This window comes from Myripristis murdjan, chromosome 15, assembly GCF_902150065.1.
Source record: "Myripristis murdjan chromosome 15, fMyrMur1.1, whole genome shotgun sequence".
Lineage (NCBI taxonomy): Eukaryota > Metazoa > Chordata > Actinopteri > Holocentriformes > Holocentridae > Myripristis > Myripristis murdjan.
Window position 1 is genome coordinate 12,598,913 of NC_043994.1, and position 18,209 is coordinate 12,617,121.

The 18,209-nt window shown below is 40.8% G+C and overlaps 1 protein-coding gene across 2 annotated transcripts in view; it reads left to right on the forward strand.

Annotated features, from left to right (window-relative positions):
* LOC115372375 (equilibrative nucleoside transporter 1-like) overlaps window positions 1-18,209 on the forward strand; it is a 33,835-nt gene that overhangs the window by 12,362 nt on the left and 3,264 nt on the right. The window contains exons 1-11 of one of the 2 annotated variants that reach the window (XM_030070221.1): window positions 1,589-1,607; window positions 2,207-2,292; window positions 4,552-4,633; window positions 5,249-5,430; window positions 7,542-7,681; window positions 11,383-11,517; window positions 11,615-11,712; window positions 12,346-12,427; window positions 12,949-13,034; window positions 13,877-13,985; window positions 15,296-15,381. In XM_030070221.1, the coding sequence (XP_029926081.1) occupies window positions 2,264-2,292; window positions 4,552-4,633; window positions 5,249-5,430; window positions 7,542-7,681; window positions 11,383-11,517; window positions 11,615-11,712; window positions 12,346-12,427; window positions 12,949-13,034; window positions 13,877-13,985; window positions 15,296-15,381 (1,029 nt within the window). In that variant the 5' untranslated portion in view covers window positions 1,589-1,607; window positions 2,207-2,263. Of the gene's footprint in view, window positions 1-1,588; window positions 1,608-2,206; window positions 2,293-4,551; window positions 4,634-5,248; window positions 5,431-7,541; window positions 7,682-11,382; window positions 11,518-11,614; window positions 11,713-12,345; window positions 12,428-12,948; window positions 13,035-13,876; window positions 13,986-15,295; window positions 15,382-18,209 lie in introns of those variants that run through there. The other variant, XM_030070218.1, reaches the window with a different exon arrangement.

Genomic DNA, 18,209 nt, shown 5'->3' on the forward strand with positions numbered 1-18,209 from the left:
TCTGGTCAAGGCAGCCAAAGCAAGAACATGTTTTTTATCAACATAATATGCTAAGCTAAACGTTGGTTTGTGTTGTTTGGCCTGATTGGATGCCAGATTGCTTAGTGGAGTAAAGATGTTTTAATTGTTTTCGAGGGAGGCAGTGTCTTGTGTCTTCTCTTGGAAAAAGCAGATGTGTTTGGAGAACGTGTCACAAAGCTATCCGAGCACATGTCTTTCATCAAAACGATGGAAGGAGCCATTAAGGGTTAAGACAGATTTGCTAGGGGAGATAAGAGCAGAGTGAAGTATGGAAAAGGAGGGATGGGAGATGGAGGTAGCACGAAGGGGGAAAGGTGGGACCAGGCTGTACAAGTTGCACAAGGAAGGCTGAAGAGGAAGTGGAACTAGGGAGTGGTCCATTTCATCAGACGAGGAAGAAAAGGAACGAGAGAATACAACACGTAGAGGAGGATAGATGGATGGATGGATGGGTGGATGGATGAAATTGGACATTTTTTCCCAGAGAAAATGGGCTAATGGAGGTAGAATTGAGAATAAAGGCATCAGTAATGATGGAGCGTGATCCCCTAGTTCTCTTCTTATGTCCACTATTACCTGGTTCCCTATCACTTTTATCTTACAGGATCACACGATCTTTACAGGAATGTTGTCAGGGCACTACAGCCTGGGTTGTTGCAGTGGATGATTTTCCTGGCAGCATGTGGTCCTGACGTCAACACCAGTGATATTAACCCCACACTTACTTTGTACCCAGAATAAAAAGCATACATTCAGAGCCTCCATGTTCACGTTAGGCTATGAAGTGATAAACACAAATACAAGGAAATACAAAGCTGCCAAAGTGGATCAAGGTTGAATAATCAGTCATAAACCTCTGCAGCCAATTCAGGCAGTGGAGTTGAAGAGTTTTAATTTATTTATTTTTTTTAAATTTATTTATTTTTTTGGTCTTAATTACTAGGCGTTGCAGTGTGACAGGCGCATTTCCTTAAAATGCACTGGGAATATATATTGCAATAAAAGAATGGAGCTGTGAGAGCAGAGTGGGTTGGCAGGTCGACAAGTCAATTTTATCATATTAAAAGGCTGACTCGGACTGGACACTGCCTTACACAGTTATATTTTTGGAGAGGTGCACAATTGCTATGGGTGAGTGTATGGTTGATAGATAAATTATAAAGTAGTGGCTGCTGCCATAGCTGCCTGCAGTGGCAAAAGCCATGTGACCAGGGCTAAGGAGGGACAAACCACCACAAATGAGACAACTGTGGTCTAGTTTTGACCTTTGAAATGATGGTCTTATACAAATTGAAACTTATGATGGTTTTCTAGGAAATTAAGCTTATTCAGCAATTCTACATGTAAGCTGGTGCGTGAGAGCATCCTATAAATTCCTGGAATGTAAATGCAAAAATGTGGAGGGAGTCAAGGGGAGAGGAAGGGAGGGGTAATCACTGTCTGACATGTGAAGAGGGGCAGGTCCAGTGGACGGGATGGAAAGTAACGTTCAGTATAAAACATGTAATATTGCAAGGATCTTTACTTGAACTTGCACCTCACCAGAAGGAACAGGTTGTTTTGGGCATACCTGAACTCTGCTTTAAGTAAGTTTGCAAAAAATCAGTCTAGAAATAATGTTTTGGTTTTTGGGGGGCTAGAGAGTAATAATCAAATGAAATTTTCTATGTTTGATGCAATTAAGTTTTCAACATATTTAAGGATGAATGTTAGTCAGTGCAATGTGTTTTTGTGCAACCTGTTTGTGCCTAATAGGCCTAATAATGCTTTCCAAGATTTGCATGGGAGTTGAACAACCAGCAGATTCAAAAACAAAATGTCAAGGTTCTTGTTTTTTTTTTTTTTTTTGCCACTTTTTAGTGTCAGTCATAGTGATAAAGATACATTCACCATAAAATATTAAAGATTTATGGAGAAATTGTTAAAGGTGCATTGTAAAGCTTAAGGCTGGTGGTGCTTGCAGTTTGCCTCTGAATTTAGAAATATTTTAAACTTGCTGGTTTTAAACTTGTTAGCTGTGTTGTTTTTATTGCAATTATGTCATGTGGCTGGTAACCATATAACAAAATAAAAATCTACACTGAAAAAGAAGCTATGGCTGATGCTGATAAATTTTCTGGCACTGGTCCAGTAACAGTGAATGTTGTTACTGGTGGTAACATATATTCTCATCTGCCGATTTCAGACCTGCTGCCGGCCAAGTTAAACCCTGACTTAAGAGGTGCCTCAAACTAGCAGGACCATGACGGCCATCAATGCACCCCGCGACAGGTAAGAGAAAGACCAGTGTGTTTCACTCACTGCTGTGATACTGTGAACTCATTTCACTTAAATTCTGGCCAGGGAGAACTTCCAGTACTGGTAAACAGTGAACTTGTGGTTCCTTTGTCATTTTCTGGCATCATTCAGCACTGTAACAGTGATATTAGTATGCCGTAACGGTTTGGTCCTTGTTACAATCTGCTCAGGACTTAATTAGTGCAAATGTCTAACTTTAGATCTGCAAATATGTACTGAGATCTGACAATGTGTGTTTGGATTTGTAAATGTATAATCGATATCGATTTTTTGGCATAACCATCCATCCATATATTCCACTCTCTTACGTAATGCGACACTCAGCTGCGGGGGGCAGCAGTACGCATATAGGCGTCGGGCGTCTGCCGGAAAAACAGACGAAGAAGTCTTCTTCTTCTTTTTCTGTCGGTATTTCTATGTTTTCTCCCATCGATATACTCCATGATATTTAAGTCTTTCATTAGCTGAAGGCTAATGGCTCTTGCTGCTGTTTGCCATGCCGTTTTCCCCGCTTGCAGTAACCATAGCAACAAAGACGCCACAGAATTCCTTGCGAGTCGAGCATGCGCAGTCGAGACTGAATATTCCGGTTCGGGGCATTTTCCGACTAAGGTGTTTACATGCCACAGTATTCCGGTTGGAACAGGCATATGCCAGGGGTCTTTATTCGGAATTCTCTCCAACCGGAATATGACCTTAGATAGATAGATAGATATACTTTATTGATCCCAACCAGGGAAATTCTTAATCGGGTTCGGTGCGTGTTTACATGACACGTGCGCAACCGGAATATTGCGAATATTGCGGTTAATACAGGAATAAGGTGTGCATGTAAACATGCTCAATGACAGTCACACACACATTCACACCTAGGGGCAATTTAGTATCTCCAGTTCACCTAACCTGCATGTCTTTGGACTGTGGGAGGAAACCGGAGTGCCTGGCAGAAACCTACGTAGAGAACGGGGAGAACATGCAAACTCCACACACCTGGCTGGGTGGGAAACAAACCCAGGACCTTCTTACTGTGAGGCGCCAGTACTAACCACTAGACCACTGTGCTGCCGGCATAACCATATAGCTTTAATGAAAAATGTTTGTGGAGCTGCACTGCTATACCCTACCACTAGTGGGTGCTAATGGCTTCACCTCCTGTGTTGACTGCCTTAGGATTTGGGTTAACTCGAAGCTTTGGGATTTTGATGTATGTGTAACTTTTAAATACTAACTGTGTTTGATCTAAGTACAAAAGGTGCTCTTCACCTCAGCAGTCATGTACAACTCAGGATAAATAAAGACCAAGATTTAAAATCATGAAGTTAGTTGACTGACAAAATCTGACAGGTAAGCCTTTGGTCACTTTTGAGAAGACAATCTATTATCAGCTCTAATAAATAGGGGTGTCACGATTTCGATTTTTAATCGAAATCGATCGCAATTACGTCATGGTCTCGGGCATCGAAATCAAAAACTTCCACCGACATCAGCTCGCACTAAAGCTATAACTATAAGATTGTTACTTTTATATTGTAAATAAATTATTTAAATTTGACCATTAGTGTCTACAATGGTGATACATTACACAAGAATAATGAAAATTGCATCACTTATGAGACTATGTAGCCGATCTCTTTTGAAATAAGATTTACAAAATTTAATGAATAAAAACAATGATTGCAGACTAAGACTAGTCTAAAAATGGCATAGGTGTCTGTGCTATAAGAAGAAGAAAAAATCGAAAATCGAATTGAGGATTTGGAGAATCGTGACACCCCTACTAATAATCAATAACACATGTCACATGTAATAAACATAATAATTTGGAAGCAATATTTAATTTTTTCTTGACGTTTTGAGTCACTAGCGCCCCCTGCTGGCAGCGTGTAGTGGTGAAGCTCCACACACAAAAAGAAGTGTGAGCTACTCATTACATACATCCAAGTCCAGAAACTTTCCAATCTCTGGATTTGGAAATGTATGATCACATTTGGAAACGTGCACACATTCCCCAGTCTTAGAATATATTTGCAGATCTAATGTTACACATTTGCGATAATAAAGTCCTGATCCTGTCCATTTATTATTGTTTGTAGTATCTATTTTTGTTCATATTTGTAAGATGGGATTGGGATAAGACACTGTAAACAGGGCACTGTTTTTGTTTGTTGATATTAAGTTGAAAGACTTCACTTATGGACTTCCATGTGAAATTTCTTGTGTCTCTATTCCCAGATACAATGCAGTATGGATCATTTTCTTCATCCTGGGCCTGGGAACCCTCTTGCCATGGAATTTCTTCATGACAGCGACGATTGTAACATTTTTAGAAATAAATTTCAAAGTGATAATGTTTGGACACAAACACTGATAATCCCTGAAACAGCAGATAGATGTAATTGAGGCCAGCAGCCACGTTGGTGGCCTTGGGGTTAATGGCTCAGTAGTTTTAAAGGTTGGGTTTTGCTTAGAAGAGGGTCACTTCATTTAGAGGGAGGGATGATTGTTTATTTACATTTTCTCCAAAGCCACCTGGTTTTACTCAGGATGGCCAATCTTGCTCGATACAGGTGGATTTTCATGGCAGGGGCAAAGCTTCTCTAATTCCTCATCATTGCTTTTGGCGCAGACGGGTTAAAATGCGGAATTTCAGTTTTATTATCCAGGGTGAATTAACACACAAGGGCCCTTAGGGGAAATCTTTTTGCTGAAGCTGTTTTGCTGTCTTTACTGTGATGTTACCTTTTTGTCTTTTTTCCAAGTTAAGAGCCAAAATATTTGGCTCTTATGATTCTGAAAGTAATGTGGTGCCATATATTAAAATGTGATTAAATAGCCATAATATGATGATTCACAACTTAAATGAAAAAAAAAAAGAAACTGCTTGATGACTGTCATTCTAAAAGGGCATGTGTCCATCATTTCTCCTCAGTACTTCACTAGCAGGCTGAGGGACGCGCCCATTGAGGCGACCAACAATCACACAGTTAATGGGACCTTGGATGGTGGGGACATCCGCAATGTTCTGGAGTCGAAGTTCAACAACGTGATGACGCTGTGCGCCATGGTGCCTCTGCTCATTTTCACCTGCCTCAACTCCTTCATACACCAGAGGTACCATTTCCTCACAAACATGCACTCTAACCAAAGCTGCTGGACTATAAATATTACTTAAATGACTTGTGGGTAACTACTGCATTACCTTGTAAAACTTCACAGTATTACGTTTTTCAAGTAATGCTGTACTGGTGACCTAACTGATGGTGTTTTGTTTTCTGTGATGTCCCCTCATTTTGTTTCCTTGTGTTAAAACTAGACAAAATTTGAGAAGAGAATCTAGAGAAACACCTTTTGCTTTGGGATGATATATATTTATGTATTTTTTTCATTTTTTGCCTTTGTTTGATAAATGAAAGAAGAGTGACTTGTGTAGAGAAAGAGAGGGATGACATGTGACAGATGTCCTGGGCTGGATTCAAACCCAGGACATTGTGGTTACATTGGAATAGATGAATGAGCCACCATGATGATTAAGTTTTAGTTTTTGTGAAGTAACCTCACCAGCAGTGCTCTCTCTCTCTGGTTCCCCAGGGTTCAGCCCTTGCCCACCCTCACCTCCTGCTTACTTACCACTCTGCTCCATCCCCCCTCAGTCACCTCATGCCACTCATGCTCACCTGATCCTGTGTTATGTGTGTATATCTATGTGTCTCCACTATGTTTGCTTTAATTAGAGTTGGATAGATCTGAGACATCTGGGGTGGACTCTGCACACCCCTCCTCCCCGGATAAACACACCCAGGAATGCTATTCATCTCCTCTGCCCCCCGCCTCCTCATCTCTTTACGTTTCCCTGCTTCTCTTCTCCAAACTTTTGTCTTTGTGCTTTTCCTCCCTCTGCCCTCTCCTTTTCACCCACTCCCCTCTCTGTTTTCTTTCTAGTCCTTGTCTCCGCTGCTTCCCAAAATATTCTTCTTGGTTCTCCGTTGCTCCATGCTATCATATGTGTTCTTGGGAGTTTACCAGGTAGTGGCCATACAGGAACCCTAAATTCATTTCCTGTACTACAATTGGATAATTCACTCTGTTGATTTGCAGGACTTGAGCTCAATTCCTCAGTAACAGAATGACCTTTTTACCTTACTCAAGAGAACAGAGTTACGTTTGATTCCCTGTCCTGATCTCCTTCACTTCCACACTTGCCCATGAATCACACAGCCTTCTGTCGGTGGTGTGGGACTTCTTCAAAGTGTCTGAGACAGATAAAACTCAAGCTCAGTACACGGTACATCAGTGTATACAGTAAATAAACAAATTATTTAAATAGACATATTGCTCCCTCATGTGATTGGATTGGTGATCGGTTTATTTAAACTCACTGATCAATGATCGTTGATCGGCCCCAAAAATCCTGATCGTGTAAAGCCTAGTAGATGGGGAATAAATGGCTAAATTTTGACGTATTTTCCATTACAACTGTGACGTGATAACCCAGAATCTTTTTTTCCTCGCAACTGAGATTCTGTATCTCCGAATTTGGACTAGTTGTGGATTAATAACTTTATAACTTGTTTACCTCCTCACAATTGTGACTTAGGAATTCAGAATTCTGACTCTTTTTGCTCACAACTGGGACTTTTCTCATTATGGGTTCAGGGGCATTTTAGCAATACTGGAGGAATCGCACAATATTAGTCTTCAGACTCCAAAGCCGGGTGGTTGTGCCAACCCGTTTGTGAAACCACAAAGAGAATAGACCTGTTTAATTCAAATTCTGAGTTATGAAGTCACAATTATGAAGGAAAAAACCCAGTAACTTAAAGTTAAGCCATTTTAATGCCGCAGGAATGGGCTTCCATACTTAATCCCATAGTCGCCCCATTCCCCTCTGATATGCTCCTGCCTGGTTCAAAACCATACGTGGCTGTCATGGTCACAAGAACTTGAATACTTAACAAACATACTTACTAATCTGACCCACTTTAGATGTCTGGATTTTTTAATTTATTTTTTGGATCATGCACAGTCAGGCTTAAAATGTACTGGCATTATAGCTAGTTATTTTGATTGGTGGTGCAGGGGGTTGAGTAGAAACCAGTTTGGTAATAAGGTGGGTTCACTGCAGCCAAGAATGAGACCCAAGAGTTGTGCTGTTTTCACAATTTTTTTTTTTTTTTTTTTTTTTAAATTCAAAGTCTTTTTTCCTTTCTGTCTGTGTGTCTCAGGATTCCTCAGAAGCTGCGGATCTCAGGTAGCCTGACGGTCATCCTGGTGGTTTTCCTGCTGACAGCAGTGCTGGTCAAGGTGGATATGGCCCCCCTGCCCTTCTTCTGTGTGACAATGATCAAAATCATCTGCATCAACTGTGAGTGGAGACAGCTGACAGCCTCTCTTCTAACTTCCCTGTCCTCCCATATACACTCAGATGCTGACTTCGATCTTTGTTTTCCCATACTATGTTCAGTCTATACTGATTTCAGATAGTTGTAGCTGGAGGGGAAGGCCTGTCTAATAAGTGTGTGTGTACTCAGGCAAATGCACACGCACACACTGGTCATCTCTGGTCAAAGTCATATGCATCCACCATGAGGAAATCCCTTTGCACATGAGCACACACACACATCTACATCATTCCCTTGAACTATATAGAGTTTTGGAACATGGACTTGCAATCTCACTGCATTTGTTTATTTACAAAGCTCGCAGAGCAGCAGGGATAAGCTCACCCCCCTCCTTGCCCCTGTTGGGTTGGTCCTGACCCCCAGATCCTGATGAGGGACTGCCTGTTTTGTTTGTTTTATAGGGGAGACCCACAAGCTTTGATATTGATATCGGCACATTCTTCTGTTGGGAGTTTGAGTGGACATGCATACCAACTTTTCAAGAGCTAATTATGTTTCAGAATTTGTGACTAGTTATTTTCTTTATTTTGCGTCTGTGACTAGACCACAGTTTTTCTGTTGCTGTGGGACAATGTGTTTCTAATTTGACATAATTATTACCTCTATTTCTGTACATTACATTTTTTTAATATATATATATATATATATATATATATATATATATACATACACACCCACACATACACTACTCACAAAAAGTTAGGGATATTCGGCTTTCGGGTGAAATTTCAGGATGAACCTAAAATGCATTATAACCTTTACAGGTGAACTTAATGTGACCTTCTGTAAACTTTTGAATGCACATGTCCAACTGTTCAGTGTTTCAGTACCTTTTGCACAAGTTGCTGTTCTCTAACAAGGAGTTTAACAGCAGAGTGTCAGAGAGTCATCAGCAGATTGCAACAGAGATACAGAGAGACTGGAAGAGTCACAGAAAGGCATAGAAGTGGACGTCCTTTGGTCACATCCCACACTGATGACCGCTTCATTGTGAACAGTGCCCTGTGGAACCGGATGATGAATGCCACTCAACTCCAGGCACGTTTAAGGGAGGTGAGAGGCACCCAAGTGTCATGTCAGACCATTCGAAAACCGTTTACATCAGCATGGTCTGCGTGCTAGACGACCTGCAAGGGTACCTGACCACACCACCAGGCACAGGTGTCATCGTCTTGCATGGGCCACGGAGCATTTACGCTGGACGAGGGACCAGTGGGCCTCAGTGCTGTTCTCTGATGAAAGCCGATTCATGTTGAGCAGAAATGATGGCCGCCAACGATGTTGGAGACGTCAAGGAGAGCGCTATGCATCAGCCACTGTTGTCACCAGACGAGCCTTTGGTGGTGGTGCTGTTACTGTGTGGGCAGGTGTGTCTAGTCAGTACAGAACTGCCCTACACTTTGTGAATGGTACAGTGACAAGCCCATACTACCTGAATAACATCATTAATCCAGTCATTGTGCCCCTGCATGAACAACAAAGGCCTAATTTCATCTTCATGGACGACAATGCTCCAGCTCATCGAGGTCGTATCATTAGGGAACGGCTGCTGGAGACTGGGGTACCTCAAATGGAGTGGCCTGCACTTTCTCCAGACCTGCATCCCATAGAAAACCTATGGGATCAGCTGAGTCGCCGTGTAGAGGCTCGGAGCTCTGTACCCCAGAACCTCAATGTCCTGAGGGCCGCCCTTCAAGAAGAGTGGGATTGTCAAGCTGTAATTGATGCTCAAGGGCACATGACAAGTTATTGACACTGACATTTTTTGTTGTGGTATATCCACCACTGTTGTTGGCTTTTGTTTCAAGAAATTGTTTGAGATGAGGAAATCACCAGTGTATGCTTCTACTTAAATGCCCTACTTTCATGATATAATATCACTGTAGCGTGAACTTTTTACATTTTCCATAAATTTCACCCGAAAGCCAAATATCCCTAACTTTTTGTGAGTAGTGTGTATGTATATACACTATATTACCAAAAGTATTCGCTCACCCATTCAAATGATCAGAATCAGGTGTCCTAATCACTTGGCCTGGCCACAGGTGTATAAAATCAAGCACTCAGGCATGCAGACTGTGAAACAAGACATTTGTGAAAGAATGGGCCGCTCTCAGGAGCTCAGTGAATTCCAGCGTGGAACTGTCATAGGATGCCACCTGTGCAACAAATCCAGTCGTGAAATTTCCTCGCTCCTAAATATTCCACAGTCAACTGTCAGCTCTATTATAAACAAAATGGAAGCGTTTGGGAACAACAGCAACTCAGCCACGAAGTGGTAGGCCACGTAAAGTGACGGAGAGGGGTCAGCGGATGCTGAAGCGCATAGTGCAAAGAGGTCACCGACTTTCTGCAGAGTCAATTGCTACAGAGCTACAAACTTCATGTGACCTTCAGATTAGCCCAAGTACAGTACGCAGAGAGCTTCATGGAATGGGTTTCCATGGCCGAGCAGCTGCAGCCAGGCCACACATCACCAAGTGCAATGCAAAGCGTCGGATGCAATGGTGTAAAGCACGCCGCCACTGGCCTCTAGAGCAGTGGAGACGCGTTCTCTGGAGTGATGAATCACGCTTTTCCATCTGGCAATCTGATGGACGAGTCTGGGTTTGGAGGTTGCCAGGAGAACGGTACATTTCAGACTGCATTGTGCCGACTGTGAAATTTGGTGGAGGAGGAATTATGGTGTGGGCTTGTTTTTCAGGAGCTGGGCTTGGCCCCTTAGTTCCAGTGAAAGGAACTTTGAATGCTTCAGGATACCAAAACATTTTGGACCAATTCCATGCTCCCACCTTGTGGGAACAGTTTGGAGCGGGCCCCTTCCTCTTCCAACATGACTGTGCACCAGTGCACAAGCAAGGTCCCATAAAGACATGGATGACAGAGTCTGGTGTGGATGAACTTGACTGGCCTGCACAGAGTCCTGACCTGAACCCGATAGAACACCTTTGGGATGAATTAGAGCGGAGACTGAGAGCCAGGCTTTCTCGACCAACATCAGTGTGTGACCTCACCAATGCGCTTTTGGAAGAAGGGTCAAAAATTCCTATAAACACTCTCCTCAACCTTGTGGACAGTCTTCCCAGAAGAGTTGAAGCTGTAATAGCTGCAAAAGGTGGACCGACATCATATTGAACTCTATGGGTTAGGAATGGGATGGCACTTCAGTTCATAGTATGAGTAAGGCAGGTGAGCGAATACTTTTGGTAATATAGTGTATGTATATATATATATGTGTATGTGATATATATATATGTATATATATATATATGTGTATATATATATATATATATATATATATATATATATATATGTGTGTGTGTGTGTATATATATATATATATATATATATATATATATATATATATATATATGTGTGTGTGTATATGTGTGTGTATATATACATATATATATATATATATATATATATATAGATATATATATATATATATATATATATATATATATATGTATATGTGTATATATATATATATATATATATATGTATATATATATATATATATATATATATATATATATATATATATATATATGTATATGTGTGTATATATATATATATATATATATATGTATATATGATATATAATATAATGTATGAAAAGTACTATTGCATAGATACTATGCATCCCTTTCTCTCTCCTCAGCTTTTGGTGCAGTTTTCCAGGGCAGTCTGTTTGGGCTGGCAGGGATGCTGCCTGCCTCCTACACCACTCCCATCATGAGTGGACAGGGGCTTGCTGGCACCTTTGCTGCTTTCTCCATGATCTGTGCTCTGGCCAGTATGTATCCCTATAAAAACCAAATGTATACACACACCTCCTCGATCCTGGACCTGCTGGATGTATATTCTGACTCTTCACACCTCTTTCTTTGTAGCTGGATCAGCCCTGCAGGACAGTGCCTTTGGTTACTTCATAACAGCCTGTGTTGTTATTCTGCTGGCCATTATGTCGTACCTCACTCTGCCCAAGATGGTAAGGCCTCATAGACTCTAAACCCACTCAACCACCATGCATTTTTGAGTTTGTCTAATTTTATGAGAATGTTTTATAAACCTAAGAGTTATAGAGGAAAATGTAATCCTTCAGTTCAAGTACGAAATGTAAACGTTACAAAAATCTGAGGTCTGAGGTTTTTCCTCTCTGCTGGAGTTTGATAGGATTGTAGGTCTCTGAGACAAAAATGATCATCTGGCTAAGCTCAGGATAGTAGGGTCTAAAATGAATGTGGTCTAGTTAATTCAGTATCGTATTTTAAGCCTCTTCTAAAACAGTTTTATAGTTTTCAGTTGTGCTTTTAGATGCATTTAACCACATTTGAATGTATTCACTTTTTCCTCAGTCTTCTTTTATTTGCTTTACTGTTAGTGATTATATAAAACATTTTGAAAACTGTTCTTTTAATAAATCTAGCTTGTTTTGATAATTTTGTCAAGATATGTATGCTTTTCCTGAAGGTATCGCTATATTCTACTCTGTTCACCTTATGTGGCAATATAAAGCATACCTACCTTGCAATGAGAATTTACAGGGAAACATCTTCCCCTTGTTCTTTACAACCCTTCTGGCTGACTTGAAGTTGCTCGTGGTTGTTGTTGTTACCAACAGAAATTTTTCCAGTTCTACATGGAGAGTAATGGGTCCAGAACGTCCAGCGATGAGGAGAACAAGATGGACTTACTTAAAAAAGGTACTTGTACATTCAGGACTTGCCCACAGTTTGGATTCAGAAAGTGCAATGCAACAGTGCATGATGTAGTTTAAAATATGATTCATAATTTTTAAGTCTGTCTAACAATCAGCCCTGGACGCCTTTTGTCTGTATGACTTCCACTCAAACTGGACAGTAACTCAAGCACCAACATGGCATCATATTCTCATCTTTATAATATTGTGAGATCATAAACAAATCAAGTGAAATAGTAGTGTGTAGTAATATAGTGTGCCTCCTCCTAAATGTATACTCATGAAACCAAACCGTGTGTGATTTGACTGATGGCAGTTTAACTGTGGACAGCATCCATGGGCATAATTACTGGTGTGTGTGTGTGTGTGTGTGTGTGTGTGTGTGTGTAATGAGTACCGTATGTTGTGTAATAACTGAAGTTTGTGCACACACCCACACAGATGTGGGACAAATTTTAACCCATTTAACGTTTAATTTTCAACATTTAGCTTACATAGTGATACTGAGGTGTGTGTGTTTCCCAGAAAGCGCAGCAGAGAAGCGGCCGGTGGTGAGTCTGACAGAAGATGAGGTCAGCCCCGTCTCGTCTGTGTTTAGCATCTTTAAACAGGTAAACACTCTGTGAGCAATCAGTCTGCAAACCTCAGCCCAGCTCAGCTTCTTCTAGTTGCAAATAAATGGGGGAAAAAAACATATTCACTGTGGCTGCTAATCCCCCACCTATAGCAATATACCTTTTCACCATATTTATATTGAATTCCAGTTTCTTTTACTTCTAACACTTGGGCAACAATTTAGCAGTTTGGTATAGTTTTATTGGTTACTTCATGGTGTACCAATTTGCTTAACTAAAAATTGCAACCAGTGATACCATCAATACAAATCCTGCATCCTCACATTTTTTCAAAGTCACACAAGTGGCAACATGGTATAGCATTGTAGCATGTTCACATTGAAAATCATGCTCCTTTTTCTTAAGTCATGTCATTTTTGATCATTTGAGAATATAAAATATTTCACTGCGGATGACTCCACCAACACCAACTGCATTGAATTTGCAGTGGGATTTATTGCCCTTCTCTTTCCAGGCTCATTATGGTCCAACCCACACACTTTTGAACAGTCCCTCCCTGCTTTATGTCCTGCCCAAACTTCCTTTTTCTTCCATAAATACATTTTATCACAAAGGCAGGATACCATAAAAATGCTGTTTCCTTGTGTGCACCAGTAATAACTTGTAATAATCTTGTGTGTATATATTAGCTGCTGCTTCAGCTAATCTCAAGCATACCACCAATACCCCACCGTGCTGTTTCACCACTAGTCAGTTTTTCAAAGGCCTTCCTCCAAGTCAGAGATCATCAGCTTCATTCACATAACCATCTGCCACGTTGATGGAGATTAAACAAGTAAAGTAACACTAATGATTCATGCCCTGTTCTCTCTAATCAGATCTGGGTGATGGCCCTGTCAGTGTGCTTCATCTTCACCGTCACCATCGGTACATTCCCGGCCGTAACAGTCGAAGTCAAGTCAACGATAGCAAACGGAGGCGTCTGGGGTGAGTTTCCACTCTCACAGCTGTGCAGTGACGTGCCGCCACTCCAAAGCATCTTGCTTTGGAAAGAACTTCATGACAAACAGATGGGTGACTGAAAACACTCTTAGCTTCTAATGCTAGAGATAATAGAGTTGTATGAACTGTATAGAAGAAAGGACGATCCGAGGCTCTCCAAAAGCAGCGGTTAACTAATATCACCATTAACCACAATTTAAAACCTCATTGTTCTGAAGGCTCGGCTACAGCGAGTGTTTCTGTTCCCACCTTCAAGAAAAGGATGTTATCGTACATTATTTTTCTGAGAATAATAGCTAAATAGAAGAGTCACTTCCAATCAAGGAAGTAGTGGTGAGTCAAGAGTTGGGCTTTTCAGTGCAACGTAACCAGTGGCACCAAAACAGGTAAGGAGCATTGCACCATTTATAAATTAATGTTGACTGAAACTGCACGTAATTCCCTCAAGGAATTCAGTGTGACAATGTACATCCTGTTGCTTCTTCCTGGCTGGGTTGAGTAAAGGCTTGGTGTGGTAGCTAAATATGCTAAAAGATTAACTCACCATTAGGAACCTGTAGACTTCCAGCACTATACCATGGGATCTAATTAACTGCATTTCAGTAATTAATAATGTGAATAAGATGTGTCCTTTTTTAAATTTTTACGAAGACTGCAAAAACAACAACAACAAAAATAAAACTATAATAGACTTTCTCAGGCCACATATAGAATTATATGAAAAATTTAAAGATAGATACTTAAAATGAATCAAATGTTTCCGGTGATGACAACTGGTTATAACACTTCAGTTTATTGCCCACATTACTAATATTTTCCTCAAAGGGATTCATTCAGTGTACCTTAATTAATGCATAATAATTGTGAAACTGCAACTTTTCCTCAAACTATAACTGTACCATCATAATATATAATCGTTGCATCCCTTGTATGTAGAGACTGTAACTAAGTTATCCTGGTTTCAAATTCTAACAATTTTTCCCAGAAAAGGGAATGATTAGAAGTGTTGGGGCTGAAATGAGTCTTCTTACTAGTGCATGCTAGCATCATCAAGGATGAAAAGAGGAGCATTGTTGAATGCACTGGTGTTGCTAGGCATGTCATAGTATGATAAATGCAAACAGAGATAAGACTAATCAGTCCTTTTAATTGTTCCTCTCTTTGAATTTTCAGCCCTGAGGACAAGGTTTAATTCACAACCAAGAAAAAAAATATTGAAATTAGTGTTGTATCTGTCTTTGAAAGAACTCTTGCTCTTGAGTACCGAACTGTTGTTTGTTAACCTCCCACCACAGAGATCTACTTCATCCCCGTGTCGTGTTTCCTCCTCTTCAACGTGATGGACTGGGCTGGCAGGAGTCTGACGGCCGTCTGTATGTGGGTCAGTAGCAACACGATAACACTGGAATACAAATAACATGTTTTACTAACAGGTGTACAGTGGCTCAATTCAGATTTGAAACCCAACTGTGGGATCCTGCTCCCTCTTTTGGCTCTGAGGCAGATGAATGGGTTTAACGGGTTTGTGGTTTTGTCATCGAGGCAGAGGACAGAATTATGTAGTTGAGGTTTCCAGAACACAAGTTCAGCCGTGCTCAGGGGGTGAGGCGAAAATCTCAGTCCCGGGGATCATTAGGAGCTAGCAGGGCTGTCGGTCTTGATTGGTCATGCCAGTGCCTGATGTGATGGCCTTTCCATAAACATGCGCCATCATTAGAGGGCTACTACACAAAGCAGCCAGTGCCACACAACAGACTGAAAAAACACATGGCAAAACAGTGGAAACTGCAAGTGTGACAAATGAAAAGATGCATGCCCTTATCAGTATTTGGGACAAGGAATTATTTAGCAAGACTTATCTGCTATAAGAAAACAAAAACAAAAGCCAACCCCAGAGCATCACAGTTTCTGAAAAATCCCAGCTTATGAAGATGAATGGAAACAGTTTGGATTCAGTGCAGATGATGTATTTATATATAATTGAAACAATCACATGAGAAGACCTGCTTATTTATAAATCACTGCTGAGACCCTGATCTTCATGGCACATAAAGTGCTCTCTAGTGGTAAAAGACATTGTAATACTATAATCACTTCCACCAGTGTTAAAAAAAAAAAAAGCACTCTAATCATAAACCAACAGGTAAACTAAGCTGCAGAGGATACCTACAAAAACATTTTTTAGTTTCTAAAGTCTTAAAACGGAACTGGAGCTTATGTCAGAATAGTAATACCTAACACATTTGATCAACAGAAATAGCAGATTGTACAAACCCCCAAGCAGGCCATGATTTTAAATGTTTTTCTTTACCAATTCCACATTTCAGTCGCAGCAGCTTGACTAAATCATGTACAGCTAAAAAGTTTACAGTATGTACACAAGCACATTGACCGCAGACTGAAAACTGCCAACACATCCATCCATATCAACAAGTCGACCCAATAACAGCGCTGTGTTTAGAAATGCTGCCGTCCATTTAAAGCCACCACATCAAAATATTTAGGGTGAATCTGTTGTTGACACACGGCTATAAACGACTCTATACGTTTGATAAAAGCCGTTGGCCACACACTGTTTAGAGCGATGTGTCACCACCGAGTCCCGAGTGGAACAGCAGGACATCTGTGGCCCAGACGTGGAGGGGAAAATAAGGAAAAGAATATGAGATGGACTCTCAGATCAGAGCTTTGTTTTGGAGAAAGGCGTGTGTATGTGTGTGTGTGAGTGAGAAAGCTGTCTGAAGGAAGTGGTTTTGGAGGGGTAAGAGAGGCAGATGACTGTGGTGACTTCAAGCTGGTTGGCCTGGTAAACGCCCTCTAGTTTCCTAAAATAAAAATTCACTATTACCCCAAGTACTACGGTATATTGGTGGCGCCAAGCCTTTCCCAATGGTTATATTTTTAGCCAATTTCCATCCAACAAGAAGCTTTACTAGGTTATCTTAACATTGCTCTTCAGATGTGACGCTGTAGACAACTGACGCATGTCCCGCTTGGCCTGTGTGAGAGCCTCCGGTCACGAAGCTTCCCAGAGAAACATGCCCTGCTATGACCTGGCATTTCTCATCCACAAACACCCAGATCAATGTAGGAACTTGATGAATATTGAGGCTATTCTCAGTCAAAGGTTCCCAGGCCACTGTGAGTGCTGATACTTGGCATCATTTTAGGTCGAAGGAACTAAACACAGCAAGCAGCTGTTTTTTCATTTCTTCTAAGATGCTAATCATTATAGCACTAGGCTTTCCTCTCTTTTGTCTGTCAAATGTTCTTCACTGAATGTTCTGACACTGTATAGATTCAGCCCACTCAAAACTCAGTCAAGAAAAGAGCCATTATTGAACTAAAGGGAACATTTCACAAGGTCCAGACCTTTTCTCATTTCTTCACACTGACATTCAATCTAATGGAAATAAATCACATCGAAGCAAACAATGGACTTGTGTGAATTTGAGGCTGTTAGGCTAGGAAAGACTGGCTGAGTGTAAATTTTCTGGTTGTCAGGCACAAAGCGGCACAGTTTATTAATCTAGCCTGTTTGTGAGGCTGGAGAAGATTATGGGGATAATTTGAGTTTGCAGTTGAGAAAGTCAGATGTGCTTCTGCAGAACGTCTTGGTGTTGGTGCTAATGTGAAGTCAGCCATTTCCAGTCCTTGTGAGCTTATTTAGCTTCATCAGGCAAAGCTGATAAGCATCTTTACCTCTTTCAGATGCTTTGTGAACATAAATCCCAATTTTTAAGTCTGTCAAACAGCTCGTCACTGCCACGTTCCCTCTTTCTGTCACCCAGTTTCCTTGAGCAGTGGTTTTCAGAGTGGGGCAACAAAAATGGCCTGTACAGAGGGCCAGAGCATCTGCAGGCAATATAAACCTTTTGTCTCTCTTTGGAGGAATCTGGCATGGACGGTCAAATTTTCTGAATGTTTGAGTGAGTCTCTTCTGAGAAAGAAGGGTGGAAAAAAACACAAGAAGGCATTTCACATTTGAAAAAGTAAACCAAAACATTAATAAAAATTATGTGCAGAGACAACTGAACAGCTCCTTCCAGTGATGATCATTTTCTTGCAAGCTCAACTAACTGTAACCGTTACCAACAATAACTATTTGTAAATTCAAGTTACGCTGTTGCTCTTCTTTTTGGTGGGGAGCATAAATGCTAAAGCTAAAACTAGATGGTTTGAGTAATTTGTGCAGACTTAATTAATATT